The sequence below is a fragment of the Marmota flaviventris genome, chromosome 14 (genome assembly GCF_047511675.1).
Source record: "Marmota flaviventris isolate mMarFla1 chromosome 14, mMarFla1.hap1, whole genome shotgun sequence".
Taxonomy (NCBI): Eukaryota; Metazoa; Chordata; class Mammalia; order Rodentia; family Sciuridae; genus Marmota; species Marmota flaviventris.
Window position 1 is genome coordinate 10497297 of NC_092511.1, and position 18844 is coordinate 10516140.

The following is an 18844-nucleotide window of genomic DNA, read 5'->3' on the forward strand; positions in this document are numbered from 1 at the left end:
GATGTGACACAACTGAGAAGGCCCTGGTCAGAATGAACCACTGCCACTGTCATGCTTTTGAACCTCCGTAACTATCAGCTAAATAAACTTCTCTTCCTTATAAAGTTAGCCTGCCTCAGGAATTTCACCATCATAATGAAAAACTGACTAGTAGTACCCAATCTTCAAAAGCTATATGCCTTAATTTCAAATAATTATATTAAAATTATAGTAAAAATTTCAAATAATTATACAACAAAATTTCAGGAAAGTTTTTTTTTTTAAACTTTATTTACCCAAATAAATCCAAAGTAGATTTCCACATAACTAGTACACTGGCATTTAACATGTTAAAATATGGAATTGTTTTCTTTGAAAATGTTTTATTTCGCCATACTCCACATTAAGTTTCTAAAGTTTTAAATAATCAAATTAATTTCTAATTTTCACTTGAAAACTGTAAGCCTATGTGTTGTCTAGTAAATTTCAAATTAGAGATTTTACTAGGGTGTTTTTGTCAGAATATGCTTTTGCTATACATTACAACCAAGAAAAAATATCCTTCATTCACATCTCCATTTCTAATGCAAAAGAAGTCTCTGTCAAATATACAACACTCATTTTTTTTTCTTTATCACTGAATAACTGAATGATTTTTCTTTTATATTGAGGCAGGCCTAAAGCAAATCATGCCTCCAATGCCTCTGTGGAAAAAAATATTTGCTGTTTCTAGTTAAAATGGCCATAAGCATAAAAGTAAGACAAATCTGTTTTCCCATTTTTTTTTTTTTTTGGCCTCTCAGCACAGATCCTCTGTGTTTAAGCACATGGTGAATTCATGATTTGTGTACACATTCAGATGATACCTTGAAATGATAATGAGAATAGATGTTACCTGTATATTTGCTAAATTGTCTGCACTAATGCATGTTTCCAAAACATTTAATTTAATGGTCATTCTGGCTCTGATCCCAAGAAGTCATATCAAAATGTCACACCACAAATTCTCCATTTTTCACAAATATTAATTGTACTATGAACAGTTGGTAATCACTATGGGAAGCCTGGCTCACACAGTGACCTGCCAGATACTTCACGAACTGCCTTCAAGCCCCATGCCATTCTTCTGTGGAACAGTTACCCAAGAGCACTGCACCATTTTAAAAAATAACTTCATAATACAGTAAGTCACTCGTCCCTCCCAATAGTTTTGTGCGGAGGACAGCACAGGCATTAGTAAGCTCACTTTACAGAGGAGGAAATGGGCTCAATTGTCCTGGTAACAGGGCCAGCAAGTGACAGAACTAAAAGAGAATTATAGTCAGACCAGGATGTCTTGAAACTAGAGAACTCGGTAAGCTTCAAACTACTGAAGCTAGTCTTCCAAGTGGGAGGTTGGTACTATTACCTTACCTATTTATGAAGTTTTTGTTTTTGTTTTTGTTTTTTTTTTTTAAATTTCAAACTCAAGACATGCACCTGATCTGACTCCAGCCACAGGCCTCGCTGAGGTTCCTGGCACAACATCAGGCATGCTTCCACCTCAGAGACTTTGAGCTGTTTCCCCTGGCACATTCTTCCTTTAGCCAGTAGAGTCGCTCAAACACTGTTTCCTTCAAACACTGCCCTAGTAGCAAAGGCCTTGCTAGACTGCCTTCCCTAGAGGAGCATGCCCTGTGCCCATCTTCTCACTATTTACAACTACATGACATATTTACTCTACGTTTTCTTCCTGCAAAAGCATGTTAGTGCCTTGAAAGTAGAAACCATTTTTTGTTCAGTGCTTTATCCCTATTACTTAAAACAAAGCCTCTTATACAACAGGTACTTACTGAGTCAATGAATGAATAAACAGACATAATTACAAATAAAGATAACTTTTAATTTATAAAATAATTTAGCATAAATGATATTAAGTACACATAGATGTGCCATAAGTTTTTGGTTATTGGAAATACATAGAAAATTTAAAAAGAAAATGTTGCCAACAGGAAAGTCACTTAAAGAAAGACTACACATGGCAGATTTACTGATATTACATCTGTACATCTGTAGGAATGATTAGCTACATGATTTTACTAGAGTCCCTTCTTTGGACCTCATTCAGCACTTTCAATATATTTACTCTATTTCATTCAATAGATTTCATACAGTACATTCTATCTGGGATTCATTCAATACATTCAGAAATGGACTGCAGGAGGGGTGGTATGTTTGAATTTCTACTCAACTATTCACTAACTAGTGACTCCATGTATATCTGAGTCTTGATTCTCAAAGATAACATGGCAGGGTAAGGGTACAGCCTTTTCACATGACCACAGGAAAACTTAACGAGATAAAGCATGGAACATATCAAGCATTGTGCTGGATACTTGATAATCATTCCCTACACTGCACGCTGGTGGCCTCCCAGCATTTGCTCTGACTTCCTGCCTCCACACTGAAATCTTACCTAAAGCTGTTTGTTATCAGGTCATAAAGCATAAGAGATGGCCTACCTCCCTGGCTTAAAGCAAATAAGAGATGTCTGACTTAAAGTTTCTGTACAACTTCTCTACCACACCAGCCCCATTCAGAGTCTAAGTCAACTCGTGCTTAAATGCACATGAACAAGGCTGGGGAGAAATCCTCCTCTCTGTGCTTTGTTAATGGTCATTTGAATCCAGAACCTGGAGATAATTTTGAAGGACGTCCACTGAGAAATGAGAGCCTTTGACAACTATGAATTCTTTATCCTTCCGTTGAGCTAATAAAATGACTTGCCATAGGTTAAGAGACTTCTAGGCCAGTGTAAAGACTATCATTACAGTAATAGGAGTATCTAGTCTATCAACATTCCTTATGCCTCTTTTCCAATTCCCACAAGTGGTGCAGAGATAGGGACACAGACACATACAGTGGGCTGTGTTTCTGCAGAAGGCCAAGCTGAGGAAAATGACTTACACTGCACAGTAAGCATGGTGACCTTATGCCTCCAGGGAGATACCACCTCTACCTTCCAAGGCTCTCTGCTATACAAACAGTCTTGAAAAGTCAGTCTAGGACACAGACAGTTCCTCTGGCTCAGACTTGCAAAAGTGTGAGAAATTCATGAAAAACTGTCTGCCAATAGCTTTTTGATGTTTGTAATCATCCCATCGAGAATGAGTCCAAAACTATCTTAACACAGTTAAATTCTTTTCTGTAGAAAAGAGTATTAAATGAAGATTCCTTAACATAGTTTTCTACATAATGAAAGTATTAATATATTTTCCTTTGAATAGCAACATGTACTCTAAAAATTTATGAAAATGATGATACACTAAGTGTAAGTAGGCTTATTTAATAGACTCCTACTGAACTATAAGTTCCCAAGGGCTTCTAAAAGCTAACTTCATAAATGTGTGTGTGTGTGTGTATTGTTATACGTATTCTTTTATTATGTATTAGAACTTTTAATATAATTTCTTTATTCATTCTAGTCATTTTTAGTATTTACCTTGGACTTTCTAGAAATTAGAACAATATGCAAGTAAACAAGGGCAATTTTGCTTTTATGAAAAGTTACCAATCCTATTTCTTTTTCATTGAATTGACTTAGGTCCTTAAGAAGAATGTTAAAATAGTGAACATATGGGGTACTTCTGTATTTTCTAATTTTAATGAATATACCTCCAAATGTTAAATATCTTAACTATGATTAAATCCTAGTGGCCAGTAGAAAAGGAGCGTAGCAAATGGTTAATACACATTTATTTTTGCATAAAAATAATGATGCTATCCTACTTACTTTCTAGAAGATAGCTGTGGCCCAATGTATTTGCACACTATATCTAGTAATGTTGCTCATTAACAGAAAAACAACTTAGGTTGAAGAAATCGCTATGTCATAAAACTGACAAGTTATCTAGGAAAAAAAAAAAAAATAGGGAAGGAAGAACTGCCCTGAGACCACAAAAGTTAAATCAAATGGTTCTCAGAAGCTCACAGAACTTATGAGAGCATGTGATCAGTAAGTATGCATATCATGGGAAATCAAATTCCCCAAAATACTTGAAAACAAGGCACTGGTTCATCTTGGATACAGACCTAGGAAAGAATAGCTTCCCTGTTCTAGGATGTAATATGTTCCACATAAAATATGTACTCCAAGCATCTAAGTATAGTTCATAAAATATAGTGATGCAGAGAACACTAGTCTACAAACAGCTACAGTGTGAAATGACTGTGGGACATGCTTTAATGTGGAGGGAAAACTAACTTTAGGTGGCTGTCAAATGCTTCAGCATAGGTCACCAAAGAGCCTGGAAAACAAATGACAAAAGGCCAATTTAATTAAATATGCAGCTTTCAAAAAATAATGATGAAGTGAAAGTACGACAGAAAATGTTCACTTTGGAGATATTTCCAACCTTTTTGAGGCTTAGGGGATAAAGATAACACAGACTTAAATGATGTTTGTGAATAAGAATTCAGTTATGGGAATAAAATAACTAGCAAAGAGATGGGTGAACAGGAAGGTAACATGCTTTTAATACCCTGTCCCTGTCCTTGCCTTGGTGATACCAAACAAAATCCTAGAGGTGAAAATGTCCAATATTTCACGGGTACCTGTGGATTTAGTGACTACTCTATACTGATACTAAACTGAATATTAGGGAACTTTAAAAGGCAAAATTCATGCAACTCAAATATAAGAATATCTCTTTCCTTTTTGTCTCTCAAAGTGTTGGTTCTCTTCTCATTGAATTAGGTGACTTTAGTCCTTGTTGTAAGTCAATTTGTCAAGTAGCTTCAGTCTCCTTATCAGACACAGACTTGCTGTCCTTGAAAGAGAACAAAGTCACCTATTCTCAGTAAAAGACAGTATTACCTTAAATTTCACTGTAGCTGCTAGAAGTGAACACAAATATCTTAAACTGAGGCAACCCCCCTGAAATCTGCATCTTGTTACGGAAATTGACAGTGGCTTTTTTTTTTTACCTTCTGGTATTTACAAATATAAAACAGGTATTAATGCACACAGAAGTACTTTATAAATAGAAAATAATCACAAACCTTCAGAAGACTACTATTGGCAGTAGCAATATTAATCACTGTATGGTGATTATCTTGTAAGATTTGGTGAGCTATTAGCTGGATTCTGTGAGATTACCTAATGATACTTGATTCTATGCAATTCTTTTCATGAACAGAATGAAATTTGACTGAGAATTTTTTGTATACAGTGCTTCAAAATATAATACTCCTGCTTCAACGGACTACAGAAGCAGGAAAAGGTGACAGATTTGACCTCTCGTAACACTGGACCCATCTGTTCAAGTGACTTCTTTGGTAAGGTTTCAGGTGTACAATGTAGTCTTCTGTCCTCACTGGATTTAAATAAAATGTCTGGGGAAGGAAATTTTGATACCAAACCCATCATAAGCTGTTGATAAGCAACTTTTCTTATCAGCCTCAGCAGTACTTAATCCAGTGCCTGACACATACAAAGCACTCAATAAATACTATTAGTTATTACCATTAATGACAATATGTATTACTATTACACAGAAAAACATCAATAGAACATAAATTATGATTTTTCATTTCTGAGTTATTTGTGGATGTATTTAAAAGAAAATATAAAATTATAAAATGTCATTGAAGTTTTAAACATTAAAAGTAAAGTGAATATTTTTTTCTGGGAGATTTCCCATTTTTACATAACTAGTAGATACAGGAATTGAGTTTCATAAATACTTAACTGTGTACTGCTTGAGACAGCCTGAAATTTCTAATAGCCTTCCCAGCCCATGCTGAGGTGAGACTGTCTGCCATGGTCAAAGGATGTCCTGACAAGAAATAAAGAGGCTGAACTCTTCCTCCTTTGGTTCTAGTCCTGGTGGGTGAGCAAAAGCTGTCCATCTCTGCTTTACAAATCATAAGGCACAGCAGGAAATCAAGGGTATCTGTGAACCACTTGAGAATAAACGGTTCACCACTGCTATAAAAAAAGACTTTCCAGGATGCTGCTAATGTGCCCCTGTGCCCAGGAAAGCCCAATAAGAAACTGCAACTGAGATTCCCATGGGTTTTTTTCCCTATCTCTGTGTGCACATAAATACCTATGAACACCCTTCAGGAGCCAACAGTTGTGACTCTGAGCCAGTTTTTATAGCACCCCACTTATTTTATTACAACTCTAAACATAAAAATTAAACAATAAAATATGCTATAATCACTCCCCATAAATGCTGTTATAACTTCAACACATAATACATATTTTCATATAGCTAAATATAATGTTTTATGAAGCACTTTGAAGTGAAACATATGATAGGAGAAAATATTGTGTGTTAAAATAAAAGGAAAGATTTTGTCTTACAAATAAACATACTGCCATATGAGCCCCTATAAATATACCTGTATTTACTTTAAAGAACTGCTATTAAAGCTAATTTCTTAAGGCCAAGCTTTGTTTTTTAGTTATAGTTTTTGAAGTATTACTAGAAAAATTCACAGAGATGGAAACATTTTTACTGTAGCACATCATTCAGACTTGCATTTGAAGTTTGGTCCTACCACTGAACACACTGACAACATAAAAAGATCTCTATGAGCCTCAATGCTTTCATAGTAAAAAAATAAGGCAATACCACCTTATCATATTACTTTGGGGATATTACAGTGCATCATAATGTATAACACAATATAATACAGTAGTACAATATATATGCAGATTTCCAACAGGAATCTACCTTTAGAGGTGTCTCAGAGTTAACACTGAGCCACTATGGTCACTACTAGTATTGTTAGTTCATTATCATACCTAATTCTGCCACATTACTTTTGAGATATTGAAGAAATTTCTTAGCCACACTTAGCCTATTTCCCATGGGATAGCGTGATAAGAGTATGTATGTCAGAAAATTATAATGTTTAAACAAGACATACACACAAAGTCTAATGTTCAGGCCACAGAAGGCCCTAAAAATGTGAAAAAACAATAATATAGGTAGCACCTTCTTAGCTTAAATGAAAACAGATTTTCATTATAGCTTTCAGAATTTTTAATTTGGATTCTGATTTTCATTATAGTTAGAAGTTACCTGAAGAGACCTCTGGGTAGCAGAAAAAAATGTTGGCCAAGGAGTTATATGTATATCTATACATTCTCCAAAAACAAAGAGTACAAAAATGAAATTACACAAAATCCCACATGTTCAGCATAATTATAGGCCAAGAATGTGCAATCTTTGAAATATTGTAAGTAAAATACACTAAATAGTAAAAATACACTAAATCCCAGATAATGATCTCTTAGATTCCAGGTTCATGTTTCACATATTTTAAAAAGTAATTAAAATTTATAAGAATCAATTGGGGGAAAACCAAGCAAATGAAAACAAATAAACCTAACTATAAGTGAAAAAATATTCACACTAACGATGTCTGTGTGTGGGTGAGAGAAGAGAGGTGGGGGGAGGAACACTCATTAAAACAGTATATCCTAGCTAATAATGTTGGCTGGGAATTTCAAAATTGCTTTATCTCCAGGATTAACAAATATATAAATAAATTATGGACAATGAAACCAAAGTCTCTGACAGTGAGAGGAATTACAAATAAGCAAAGTTGGAAAGGCTAGAATGAACTCTGGCATTGAAATGGAATTGGAGGTTTTGATATTAACTTGACTTTTAATGTGTATACAGATAGACACAGGACCAGATGTAGATTCAGGTATATTTATAGTGCAGATGCACACATTTATTACTTTCCATTCTGTCCCCCTAGAGGACCTAGAAACTGTAACAGCACACTATCATTGAACATATCTAGCACCAAGTCTTGCTTTTAGATACCATTCTTCAATAAAGGATCCAAAGCTTTCAGAAATCAATGATTGAACCCAGGACTGGACACAGAAAGCAAAAGAGAAAGAAGTAAAGAAGTGCTCCAAAAATGATGGGCATTTGTGAAAAGGAGAAACTTAAAGGAATCGTCAATGGTCAAATTCAGGATAATTTGAGCAAAGAATAAATGATAGTAACAGATTAGAACCACAGAACAAAATGAGAATCCTTGAGCTCATACTGACATGAATAAGTAAATGAATAAACAGATATGAAGGGGGAAATATAAGAAAACCTTACCATTTGGCAAATCCTATAGTAATAATTATCTCAGGCAATAATTAATTCATGGTATAATTAATAGAGGAAAGTACAAAGCAAACTGGAATATTTACATAATCTCAAGCTCTCTCTCAAGTTACTTATTAATTATAAAAGGGAAAATGATAATTTCATAAAGAAATACGGTTGGCACCACATCAGTCAGGTGGTCAGAATTAACGTCATCAGTAATGAAACAAATCAACACCATATATCTGCTGATATAATACACTGAGAAGGCCGTATCACTTCTGTGGTATTCTTACCCAAAATGTGAAACTTGAATATATGCCATATCAAATTGAGGGACATTTTATAAAATAACTTTACAGTACTTTAAAAATGTCAAGGTCAAAAAAGATCACATCAACAAGATCAAGGAATTGTTTCAGATTAAAGGCAACTAAGGAAACATGACAAATAATGCAATATGTGACCTGGTTTGGATGTGAACCAGAAAAAGAAATTAGTGGAACAACTGACGATATATGAACTATGTGTAAATTAAATAATAGTATGTGTCGATGTTAATTGTGGCTGAGAAGATACGGTGAATCTGAGTGAAAAGCATACAAAATTCACTGAACAATTTATGCAACTCTTTTGGTAAACCTAAAACTATTTCAAAATGACAAATTTAAAAGTAAAACGGTTATCCCCAGCTACTCCATATCCCCCACCACTGCCAACATGCACACACTGGTTTTCCCTGTGCTTTTCCCTTTCCCTTCAGTTTTTCTCCCTAACCCTTAGGTCGGTGGAAGAGGCAATGTTGTCATGTAGCACTGTGACCAAGACTGCCGAGAGGCTGTCACTCTAAAGCAGAGGCAAGGTGGACACAATCACCCACTGCAAAGCCCACAGAGAGATCCCTGCCTCTGGGAGGACGCAGGGGAGCCAGGGCCAGTGTGAAACTTGCTAAATCAAGCTCCTTCCTAGGAAGTGGTCACTGTTAGCTAAGATAGGAAGGACACTGGCCCTGGCTCCCCTGCGTCCTCCCAGAGGCAGGGATCTCTCTGTGGGCTTTGCAGTGGGTGATTGTGTCCACCTTGCCTCTGCTTTAGAGTGACAGCCTCTCTGCAGTCTTGGTCACAGTGCTACATGACAACATTGCCTCTTCCACCGACCTAAGGATGTGGCTCAAGCGATAGCGCGCTCGCCTGGTATGCATGCGGCCCGGGTTTGATCCTCAGCACCACATACAAACAAAGATGTTGTGTCCGCCAAAAACTAAAAATAAATACTAAAAAAAAAAAGTCTGCTTATATGAAGGGGACAAAAAGAGCCTTCCTAATTCTCTACCCATCACCCCTTCAGAACATGTTATGCAGAGTTAAATTCCCTGAATTTAGTTTCTTTCTCCCCAAAACTGGTATTTCCTGTATTTTCTACCAAGCTGAGTATCACCACTTTCTCCCTAGGAATTTAGACAAAATTCAGAGCGACATCAAACTTTATGCTCATCCCCCCACGTCTAAACAGTGACCAAGTCCACTGCTAATAATTCAAGCTCTCCTTCTACCCTCTTTTAGCTTCAAAGCTAGTGCCAAGTTCAGGCAACTTGACCACCACAACCTTAGTCCTCCAAATGGTATCCCTCCCATCCACTGCTCATGCAGGGGTCAGCTGGCTTCTCCCAGAACACTAATCTGCTCATGTCACCTCTCCAGCACCATGCTTCCATGTTACCTTAGCGTCATCACAGTGAAACCTGAGCATGACACTAGAGGCTCCCAGCAGTCTGTGTGCTCCTTTCTACTCTCACCTCAGGGTGGCCCCTGCTTTTATACCATAGGCCAACTGTGCTGAACTTGGTTCATGCAGTTCTTCCTCACTGGTCTCCCCTCCCTATATCCAGACAGAAAGGCTTGGTGCCCACCTCTGGATCCTGTATTAGGCAGACCTAGACTATCTAGACACCTAAACACTTTAGGGTATTGACTATTTGTTAATAGATCGACATTCTCTAGTCGTGTGGAGGCCCACACCAATGAGGTCCATTTAGGAAGCTCTATGTAATCCAATGCAACCCAGATTCTAGTGCTGAATATATTTCCCTGGCAAATGGGAAGAAGTGTAGCACAGGACCAAGAACACAGGCTTTGGGATTGGACAGAAACTGAGCTGGGGCTCCAGTCTACCACTCACAAGGTGTGTCAACTTAAATCAATCACGTGACCGCTTCTCAAAGATGGTAACTATTCTGCAGGACGGTTTTTAAAATTAATGTGCACACAGAACACATTGTGTAGTCCCCTCTTCTGCCCACAATGATACCAGTGGCAAGAGGGCAAATCTTCAAAGAACTCTGTCCATAAAGAATGACTCCTGATGTTGCCAAATATTTATAAGACCAACGAATATGAATGCTTCCTCAACTTCAATTGTCTTGCAAAGAAAGGGACATGGCCTCTGCTTGAATCCTGACAAACACGCTTGTGCATTGCTTGCATGCGACATGAGAAGCAACTGGCTGGTCAGAAATCACCATCAGCAAAGTATGGCAAACTGAGACAGAATATATGCAGATGTATCAGGTTACTCTGTAAAAATGGTTTTCCATTATCTCATACAAGGGGGATAAAGCATGGTCTAATTTTTCATCATTAACAGTAAGAACAATGCACTGAAAGTGAGGAGTCCTGGCCTTGCCATTTAAAGGTGACCTTGGACAAGTTTTTAAAGATTTAATATTAATTTATTCAACAAATATTTATTGAATATCTTTAAGATCCCTGTTCTCACAGAATTTATATTCTAGTGGAAGAAGAAAGACATCATATAACAAATAGAAGGATAGATAGGAAGAAGTTAGCAGACATGGTGATTTATACAGAATTAAGGGCAATAAAATAGATTGTGACTGGTGTGGTTAATTTAGGCTGTGTAGTCATTGTAGAAAAGGTGACATTTAAACTAAAATCTGAGAAAGTGACTTCTGCTTTTTGTACAATCATATCCTTTTCTATAAAATATGATTACCTAGCTGGGAAACTTCTGGAACTCTCTTCTAGTTACAGGGCTGCATGAGTTCATAGCTATTAGAGACAAAGTATACATGTGTACACTCATTCATATCATGAAATATTATTTTATATTTGATTAAGTTAATCATGTCTGTGATTCTTAGCTATGAAGATATTTAAGGCAACAGTGAATTACTTTTAAGGTACTAAATAGAGCTTTGCATTCTGAACTTCTGCTATGTACTTTGAGCCTCAACTGAGAGAAGTGCTTATTTTGTTAATGTTCTGGCAAAGAATGCCAAACTAGTCTCTGGCCAGAAGGTTATTATATCCTTGTATGTTTGAGGCAGACAAAAACTTGACTTTGTAATGAGGCTAGACGCTGTCTGAAATGAATTCTTTCTGGTGATCACTTACAACCACAAGTTCAGACATCCTCAATCTTAAAAGGCAAAACTCAAAACCACATGTTCTCTTCTACATAAAAATGGGGGGGGGTTGAGGTGAAGTATGTAAGTTTTTAAGCAACATTAGTATTTTGACCCATATTTTTCATGCACCAGTTAACCAGAAAATTACAAAACCTGAAAAACTCAGATAAACTGTACCAAGGGGATTAACACAATACATCCATTCCCTCCCCATTCCCAGCACATCCTCTTCTTCCTCCTCTACCCCCACACTGGGGTACATTTCTGGAATAGAAACTAAAGCCTCTCAAACTATTAAAAAATGAGGACCTCTGAATTTTTAATTCTGTTCACTAATCATTAGAAAAATAGAAACTGCCATCTCTCTGAGAAGCAGTGAGAGCAGGAGCCATAGACTATTTAATTTTGCAGGAGTTGGCTGGTTTCCCAGCAACATGGTGATTTGTGGGGCCACTACTTTGGGCACCTTGAAGATAATTAAATATTAAGTCTCTTTTTGATGTATGCAAAGTCTGCTTAAGAGGATTACCAGCCACAGTGGAGGTAGCAGTCCACATTTCTTCTTCTTCTTTTTTTTGGTTATTGAACTTGCAATATCATTATCTATTCTTATCTTTAGTCTGTTAGAACCAATGTCCATCCTTAAAATAACTGAAAGCATGTTCAAGAATGAAAAAGGTGATAGGGGAAAAGTAGAGAAAATGCGAGTTCCTACAGTTGACATTTTGGGATCCTCTAGTATTGGGGATATAGAGATAAAGAGCACAGTTGACGTGAGTAAAATGACTGATAAAGTGAGCAGACCAACTTCTCTGTCCTCTAGTTCAAGGTTCCATTTCACACCCTAAATAGCAAAGGCACATAGTGCAAGAACAGTCCCAGGATAATACGACTAGTGGCAGAGGGAGGGGGAGATGAACACATATCCCTCTATTACCACCTGATCCTTCTACAGCTTCAATGAAAGGTAGCATAATTTGTTGAAAACAGTAATTGAAGACATGATTTGAACTATCACGCATTGTTCTGCAACATTCCAGAAGTACTGGTGTTTCTATTCTGAAACTACAATTTTTCTGCATTCATTTGCTAAGAAACAAGAAGTTCTATCAATTATAGGAAAAAATACCCATGTCAAATCCACTTGTCCTCCAAAGTAGATTTGACTCATCAGTGCCCTGTAGACATAGGATACTTAATTATACTTACTTTCTAAAGGAGGAGGAAGAGACACTCAGTGACTTTTTTTTTTTTTTTTTTTTTGAGAAGACTCTGGATGAATAGCATAATGAAACTAGAATGAGCCTTCTCATTCTGTTCCTAGATAATTTTGAAATCAAGGCCATTAGCTGCCAAGAGCAGGAAATTACTCTTACATAAGAGGAAAGTAGTGAAGCAAGAAGAAAAAGGGTGAGGGAAACATAAGAGGACTTTTACTAGTCATTCTAAGACTTCTACAAGAGAGATTTTTCAGAAGGCCTAAAAGTTTGCTTTTGTAAAGAGGACAGATTTGTGAAATGCAGAGTTACTTATGGGCTTCACAAGTGAGGGAAATAGTTTATATTTATAGCAAAAATGTCAACTCAATTTAGGAAAGTGTGTGAAAAAGGACTTTGTTAACAGAGGATTGGCTGCCTTAAGTCCTATTTGGGGAAAAAGTTAAGTAATAAAGGAATTAAAATCTCAGAAAAATTTATAAATTATTGAAAACTTATAAATCATTGAAATCATATAAAAGTTCTAACTTGTTTGAGTAAGTGGAACATTGAGAAAAGGATAAAGAAGGAATACTGGCAATGCTATAAAGAGTCTGGGTTCAAATATGAAAGTATTATGTTCAAACATTTCAACATGAAGGATAGGATGGATGTTTCCCCTTTCCCAACTTCCACTCTGCTCTGTAATATTTTTAGCATATAGATATGACATTAAATGAAGTGAAGCTCCAAGTAGAGAAACCAGATTAATCATCTTTACAGACTCCAGAAACCATAGAAGATGAAACTGACAAGGTTGAGAACTTGAAAAATGGAGGCTGATCACAGGAAAGGACATAATTGCACTAAAGTTGCTTTGCTTCAGGATAAGGGTCAGAACAGGAAGTTCTGTGTGGCAAAAATAATATGGTCTGATTTAAGGTTTGCCTCAGGGATGTTATGTGTACCCATAGCAGTGTTATGCTGAGAACCAACACACTGCTAATCCTACCATGCCCTGTACTTGGAATATATTCTACAGCCTCCAGCATTTGTGCTCCAGCGTTGCTCGAGAGGCTGCAAGTGGTCTTCTGAGGTAACTGTAGGCAAGGTGAAGAGCCCAGATATGTAGGGAAGGTCATAGTGCTTCAGAGAGCATTATTCATATATTTGTGACTTTTTCATTTTAATCCATTTCAGCAATTTGGGAAGACTAGAGAATCTGATAAAGTCCTCTTTTTAAAATCTCAATTTCTCTGAGAAGTAAATATTTACCTAGTTATTTCACAAAAGTTGATAATAATTAAGATATTTGGATATGAATCCAAAGATGTTCTTAATATTTGATTCATTAAAAACAATTTAGGCCAGTGGAATAGTTTAGTGGTACAGCATATGCTTAGCATATATAAGAACCCGAATTCAATCACCAGTACCAAAACAAACAAACAAACAACCAACCCAGGAAAGGAAGTCATTGTTCTTTAGATGTAGTAATAAGGACATAAATATAAACTATGCTTTAGAATTAGGAAGTAAACTGAGTTGGAGCCAGATTTCCAGAGACCTCTTTTGCAGATGGGGTTACCTGGGAAGTCTTGATTTCTAACTTTCACTGACCTGGTAGTCTAATCTGCATGCTAAAATACGTGATGGAGTTGCTGACTTCTGGATCTTATGTCCTTAGGATGCATCAATTTAGAATTCAAACTTCTTCAGTCACCATACTTCTTTGACTTAGGAATTAGCATTACCATTTACTCAAAGAACAAGATATTACGCTCTGTGATGTACGTGCACAGAATATTTTCAGGGATTCAAAAATCTAAGTACATCCTCTGAGTTTTCAGAATTTTCATGGTAGTCAGAGATAAAATGTCTTTAAAATAGCTATAAAATAATTAAAGCTCAACTATGTAGAATTCAAGGTTTAATTAATATGTGATGGTCAGGGAAGGTTTTTCTAGTTTCTCCATATCATGCTTCAGGGTTGTGAGTCTTTCACTCTGGAACTTTCCCCGACCATCTGTGTGCGTTACATTTATGTCCAGCAAGGTACAAAAGAGGGTAGAACATAAAAGAAATGAATTAGCTCAATTACATCCTATATTTCCATATAGCTCTGCATTTCTTCTGGTACAGCGTCAATTAGTCAATAGTAAGAATAGTCCTGCCAGGTGCAGTGGTGCCCGCCTGTAATCCCAGTGGCTCTTAGTCTGAGGTAGGAGGATCGCGAGTTCAAAGCCAGCCTCAGTAACAACAAGGAGCTGAACAACTCCATAAGAGTGTCTCTAAATAAAATACAAAATAGGGCTGGGATGTGGCTAAGTGGTTGAGTGGCCCTGAGTTCATTCCCTGGTACCCATCCCCCCACCCTCAAAAAAGAACGGTCTTATCTCTTCTGAAGAAAAAAATGGTAAGAATGTGTTGCACGTTCAAATCTATATAAAAATAAAAATACACTTTATTGCACATACTCAATTACTAAGCCGTTGGAATGCTTACCAATCATTAGCAAGCTGATTATTCCCTTGAGAGAAGTTTAAGGTAATCAAGATTGACCTCTGGTAACTGTCAACAAGGAAAGCAGTCAGATGCTCCTTTACCTGTCTCTGAGGCCATGCAGCTTTGAGAATGGCCTCTGTTCTGAAGAGCACAAGGAGCTTGCCATCCTCCTCTGTCAGGTGGAATGACTGCCCCAGGATCTGCAGCACATGGACGCGGGGCCGCACAGGCTGGGTATCATCAGCACAGAAAGGCCGCAACCACTCCAGCAGGTCCTCAGGTGATACTAGCTCCTCCCTGCAGGGCACAAATGGGGGGTGAAAAGAACCTCTTAGGTCGTTCTGCTTTCTTCCCTTCCAGGAATCGAATGTGGTCACTGGCCTCAAGACTTCTTTGTTGGTTACTTTTTTTTTTTCTTGAGAGGAAAAATATAGGTTTTTAAATGGCTTACAGCAAACCATATTAGTCATTTAAAAGCTATGTAAAATTAATGTCATTTTAAAATGAGTTGTATTAACTAAAAAATAGCCATTAACCAATAAGTCCTTAGCTAGTTTATTTCTTATTTAAAATTTAAAGTATAGGAAAGCTTATTTCTATTAATCATACCTATGGTTCTAGGTACTATTCTAGCAATTTTACATATTCTATTACTAGTTGGCAATAACTATGCAAAGCAGGGATCATAAATTACATTTTAAAGATGAGAAAACAGGCTTCAGGGAAGTGATATAATCAGCCCACACACATCTGTAGGAGATACTGCAGTGTGACCTCAAAGCCCATGCTCTTTGTACCACTTTTCATTGATATTAGAATTTCAGCATGTGGTTACCATATCAATTTTTACACTACCCTAAAAATAAAATATGAACACTTGGCTCTTATAGGACTGTAGAGTCTAAAAGAATTTAGAGAAGGGGACATATTGTACAACTTTCTATCCAGCAGAATTGCTTCTTTTGTATCCCAAATGGACCCTCTCAGGAAAACAACTTATTTGACGGTGATGTCAATGAATTACTATCAATGACTGTTAAGAGGTTATCCATATAGAAGACTCCCTCTCACAAGGCCCTGGGGATCCATGTTACAATAATATATTATACAGTTTTTGTTGTAACTAGATCTATAGGAAGATCTCAGCGATAAATCACCTAAACTGAGTCGCAGACTAACCTATCTTCAACCCTATCAAGACTACAAGGCTTTTTAAAAACTTCTGAGAATAAAATACTATAATGTCACTGAGTATTCCTCTTAGTAGTTTCTCCATAATATAGTTGCCAAATGCTACTTTATGGCAATTTAAATTAAAAATAAAAAAACAGAATTCATCATTTGTATTAGGATTAAAAGAAATTACAAAACATTGCAGACAAATGGCTTAAATAGTTCTAAACTTATGAATTCATTTCTTAGTTTTACCAATGAATAATCTTTACAGTATCAGAAACAGGAAAAACTGGTGTGTGAAAAATGTAGAATGAACCAATAATTCCTGGATACCTGCTATTTATAAGGTAACCAAACAGTATGGTACAATGAAAAGACCACTTTTAAAAAAAAATCTGATGGACCTAACTGTAACCCATTCTTTCTGAACAACTCTAGACAAAGAATCATGAAAGTTATCATTTCCATCTTATAGTTAAGCACACAAGGATCCCTAGGAAATCAAGATAATATATACCAAGCATCTAGTACAACATGCGGCACAGAGGAAGCACTTAATAGCAAACCATCATTGTCATAATCACCATCATAATAATTATCATCAGCATCATCAAAGTACTAGTTTGTGCCTGATGACACAGATATTAAAAAATTACATGGTCTCTGCCTTGAAAGAACTAATGATACAATGGAATAGAAAGACTTTAGAACTATTATCCAAATCACGAAAATAACAAATTTGAACAATTGTTTTGGAGAAGGTGGTGGGGCACCTGAACAGGATCATAAGGGATAAGCAGGGTGCACTTAAATGAAAAGGTAGGAAAACAGTTCAGGAGGAGATTAAAGCTCACATGAGTAGGTGGTAAATTAGAGAGCATTGTGATAGATGTTTCTCACCTAGGTAACCAAGTGGCTGAAGAAGCAGCTTAGCTGCACTCTCTGGAAGTGCAGGCTCAGGAGCTGTGGGGCCCAGCTTTAGCTCCCAGGTCTACTATTTCCTGTTAGGATTACTTTGGCTAAAAAGTCAATTAATTATGAGCCTCAACTTCCTTATTTGTCAAAAGAGATGGATAACAATTCCTTTCTCATGGGGCTGTTTAGAATTAAACTGAAACATCAAATAGTAAATACAAATGTAAAGCACGTAATACAAGGTTTGGCACATAACTAAGGACTTCAATTACTGGCAGCCATTATTATTGAGGTTCTCTGGTCTTCCTTGGTATGGAAAGGGAATGAGAGAGTATTTCTGAGCAGTGAAACATCAAAGTGGTGTTAAAAATTAGAGAAGTATGCAGAATGAGGCACACTCACCCTTTTTGGTGGAGGTCCAAGTGTAATTCAAGGGGAAAAGAGTTTGAAGCCCATTTTTGGCCATGAATTCAAGCTAGATCTACATAGTATGAAGCTAATGTTTTGACCTTCTGCTCAAGTGCCAAGAAGGTGGGAGAGAGGATAAACGAGAATGGGAGGAAGTGGGAGTCATGAAGACCAAATGGAAGCTATAACAATACCCCAAAACCTGAATATAGTGAACAAGAATAAAAACAGTAATAATTTCTGAAGGCTTGAGGTTCGCTGTGACTTATAGCTCTTCCTCATAACTGTCTTTTTCCTGTGTACTATATCAGCTCTAATTTGTGGATGAGGGAACAATCAGAGGTTTTATACCTTTTCCAAGGTCACACAGTAAGTAGTGAAGCCAATATTTGAACTTGGACTATCTGACTGCCTTATCAATTACTACACAATGCTGCTGAACCCAAACTGGGCCATATTCCAGAACAATGTGGCAGGAGATTAAAATTATTCAGATACTGATGAGATACAGAAAGATTATTGCTATAGTATTTTCCAAGTTATTAAATCGAGTTAGACTCTTGTTACATTAGCGTTTACAGTGTAGTTAATAATATTTGACATTTTGGAGGCACATATTCTAATTTTTGATACATAGTTCAAAAACAAAATTATGAGAACTCATTCCTAAAACAGCTCTTTAGAAAACACTGTCAAGAGCCTGAACAAAACACTAACTCCTAAAAAGTATAGTTGAAAAATATATGCTTTGATTTCAATTTGAGTTTTTAAAAGTTTTAGTGATTCTCATGGATCAGCACACAGAGAAACACAGAATTGTGATGAAATGTTAATAATTGGTAAATTAGGGGAAGAGTATGTAGATATTTTTCTCCTTGCAACTCTTCTGTGAGTTTGAAATTTTTCAAGGTAAATAGGTTGGTAAAAAGTAATGACTTTCATCATAAAAAAAACCAGAATAAGAACAAGGAAAGTGATTCCATTTCTACAGGCTTTTATGAAAGCAAATAGAAGATTTAATGAGTTTAGGAATAATAAATGAATATTTTGAAACATACCACTTTAGTATAAAATTATAAATAGGTAAAGGGAAAATCTCCCGAGTTTCACTATAAACAGATGAGAAA

The 18844-nt window shown here is 36.5% G+C and overlaps 1 protein-coding gene across 2 annotated transcripts in view; it reads right to left on the minus strand.

The window, feature by feature from the left end:
- Window positions 1-18844, minus strand: part of Nbas (NBAS subunit of NRZ tethering complex) — a 340725-nt gene that overhangs the window by 21272 nt on the left and 300609 nt on the right. For both annotated transcript variants that reach the window (XM_071601352.1, XM_071601351.1), the window contains exon 48: window positions 15320-15515. In XM_071601352.1, the coding sequence (XP_071457453.1) occupies window positions 15320-15515 (196 nt within the window). The remainder of the gene's footprint in view (window positions 1-15319; window positions 15516-18844) is intronic.